A 3,192-nucleotide genomic window follows, 5' to 3' on the forward strand; every position below is an offset into this window, starting at 1 on the left:
GATATACAGTCAGTTTTCACATCCTTATTTATTTCAAACACCATATATATATATATATATATATATATATATATATATGTATAAACATAGAGAGGCATTGCTGTTTATCAAAGAGAACCCAAGTTAACCATGAAAGATTACCATGTACAGTAAATGCAAATTTCCAAGGACTACTAAAAATAGCCTTCATTCAATAATGATGCTCACATGGAGAATTTAGGTCAGATGGTGAATAGTTGTGAAAAAGAAGAGAGGGGTCAGAAAAAGTTCAAATTTTTTGTCCATTAAGTTTCCGTCACACAGCTAGTATTCACAAAAACATTGTAAATGAAAAGTCTTGAAATAGCGTTTTCTTTTTTTTTTTTTTGTATTTTGAACTTTTCAATGAAAACATAAACAACAGATACATTCTAGCATTTATTGTTTGTGTGTTCAGTCTGAAAAAAATTCCAAGCATCTTCAAACTCTTGCAAATAAATTGATGAGTCACTGCATCAAACTGGATGACATGTTTCTTCTTCACCATGACCGTGTACTCGATCTCTCATGTGCACAATCCTGTTGCTGCTGAAAAATTCCCAGAGCACCAAATTTGTAACAATTTGTTTCTGAAATCATTCCCCAACCAATTCATAATGAATTACAGATTCAAACAAGCTCAATTTGAACTGCTGTGCACAGGTGCTCTAAATAATTATGTAGCTTTAAATGCTCTAAATGTTTAACCAATACAAGATAAAGCAGATAGATCGATAATGAAATAATTATTGGATACAGCTCTATGATACCACAAGTCTTTTGCTTTACTCTATGAAATCGATTAATTCATACATTTATGAAGTGTCTTTCCTTGTCTGGAAATTGTTATACTTATAGAATGCATATCAGAATCTACATATCAAGAAGAACTCATAAAGCAGTATTTCAAACACTGACAAATTAAAAAAAAACATTCATATTAAAACCCAGCTCAATTTCTTGTATCATAATGTGTAACAGGGATCAGAAAATGATTTCTTCAAACTCCCTATCAACCCTAAATCCCCAGCAGTAATTAACATTAGCAACAACATTTAAAAATATATATATGAGTGAAGAAATCACATTTAAAGCTGGTAAGAAAATTAAGATTTTGCTGCCTAAGGTTCTCACATACAGGCCGACAGCACATCATGATGATGTCCATAAATTATAGAAAATAAAATTGACTAAATTGTCAAATGTGTACAGCAATATTTTTATGTGATAAAAGATGTTAAAGTTGAATGTAAAGACAAAAAAATACATTTTCTTGTGCTGTTTTCTTCGTTGCAGGGCGTTAAACTGAAACATGTCTCTTACTTCCCACGGTCAGGTTGGTGTTGTAGCACATTCAGATGTTTTGCGTCGGGGGGCTCCTCGTCCTCGGCTTTGGCACTGGTGAAGGTCGTTGTCCCTCAGCAGCAGAGGACAGCTGTGGAGGACTGTTTTCAGTTTCAGCTTCAGGCTGAGAAACATTCTTATAACAGTCTCTGGCTGAAGGCTCTGGAGTCGCGGGTGGAGAGTCCTCAGATGGGTGCATGGTCTCGTAATCTGGGGCGTCTGAGTCCATCTCTTGTTTGTTGAGAGAAAGCATCCTTAGCTCACCTCTACCCCCGGCTTTCATTTGTGTTTTGTTGTGTTTGTTGCGGCAGCATAATATGACAACAATGATGAGCAGAAGCAGAATGAGACCTACTCCTGCAGCAAAGACGGTCACGACAATGCTGGATTTGAAACATACCAAAGTTGGAGGTGATGGTGGCGGCGCTTTACAGGTTGGACGGACAATCACGCTCTTCTCTATGCTGACTTTGTTTTCCACGCTACAAGTAAAGCGCCGCTCTCCTTTCAGCTGTGCCAGAGAAATGCTTAATGTCTGTCTTGTTTCGCTTGTTAAAGTCTTCTCATCAAGTGTCCACGAGAACACCAGACCCTGAGCTTTGACCACCTCACAGTTTAGATTAACAGCACTTGACTTGAAGTCGCAGCTGTAGGTGAGTTTAGGTTTTGATACTTCGTCCATCATACAGAGACGACTGGACCATGTTTTAGCACTTGTAGCATTGGGGTACAGGACATTGGCTTGATACGAACCAGCACTCAAGGGTTGCAGGTTTTTCAGAATAAGAGATCCAGTTGGAGTGATGTCTCCTGATTTTCCGACAGAGACTCTGCCCTGCTGTCTGTAGAAAATGATGCTGTTGTTATGAGTCCATCTCAGCACATGGGAGGACGTCAGTCCCTCGTAGATGAAAGGTAGACTCATGTTCTGTCCGACAGCAGCATAGAGATCACAGGAGTCTTTATTTGCAGCCATGAGGTTGATAAATCCCGATAGAAGAAGGAGGAGGGCAGCAGCAAAACAAGCCATGATAAACAAGGACAAACCAAGGTATCCTTACGATAATCTCTTGAGTGATAGTTTGTCTCCTTCCTTTGCCCTGAGTCTGACAGCTTTCAAATCCTGTTCAAGAAGCAATCCTGTCAAGATGAGTCAATTCTTTGCAATGCAGAATATGACCGTCACATAGATGACGTTTAGCCTTTCAAGGAGAAGTGGATCTTTAGCAAGAAGGAAACTATTGGTCAAGAGTCTGCTTTCAGTTCTTTTAACATGACTAAAAGCAAGTTGTGTGGAAACTCACATGTTCTGTTACCCATGTCTTGACTCACTGCAATGATGAAACTGTGACACAAATACTGAATACATACAATTAGTTTAACTTGTAATATAATTTCAACAACTCTTAAATAAACAGGTTTATTATTTTATGTAAAAGATTAATGTTTAACACTTCAATCCAATATTGGACATATTTCAAGTTCTTTGAAACTTCACTTCAGCAGGATTCTGTTGAAGCTGTATATGTACAGGCTAATTTTACAAATATTTTCTAATTTGTAAGCACAACGGCTTGATAGGCTGATGTTAAAGGTCTGTAAAATGTGTATCAGGCCGTTTTGCTTTATGTTTTAAAGAACATCTGCCTTTGTGGACGACAAAAATGTTTATTGCAACTTTAAAACTTGTGGCGCAGTAGTGCAGTGGTGCAGTGGTTAGTGCGCGTGCCCCATGTATGGAGGCTTAAAGCCTCGGCCCAGGCTCAAATCCAACCTGTGGCTCCTTTCCTGCATGTCGTTCCCCACTCTCTCTCTCTTCCTGATTTCCGA

General features: G+C 38.5%; 1 protein-coding gene across 1 annotated transcript; it reads right to left on the reverse strand.

The window, feature by feature from the left end:
- Positions 1-404: 404 nt before the first annotated feature.
- On the reverse strand, positions 405-2,538 carry LOC110004075 (hepatic and glial cell adhesion molecule-like). The gene has a single exon (XM_020659621.3). The coding sequence runs from the start codon at positions 2,390-2,392 to the stop codon at positions 1,373-1,375; it is 1,020 nt and encodes a 339-aa protein (XP_020515277.2). The 5' UTR covers positions 2,393-2,538; the 3' UTR covers positions 405-1,372.
- Between the last annotated feature and the right edge of the window lie 654 nt (positions 2,539-3,192).

The sequence above is a fragment of the Labrus bergylta genome, chromosome 7 (genome assembly GCF_963930695.1).
Source record: "Labrus bergylta chromosome 7, fLabBer1.1, whole genome shotgun sequence".
Taxonomy (NCBI): Eukaryota; Metazoa; Chordata; class Actinopteri; order Labriformes; family Labridae; genus Labrus; species Labrus bergylta.

Bases quoted from the DNA above. Each gene is read 5' to 3' on its own strand.
- LOC110004075 (XM_020659621.3), bottom strand. From the start codon at position 2,392: ATGGCTTGTTTTGCTGCTGCCCTCCTCCTTCTTCTATCGGGATTTATC.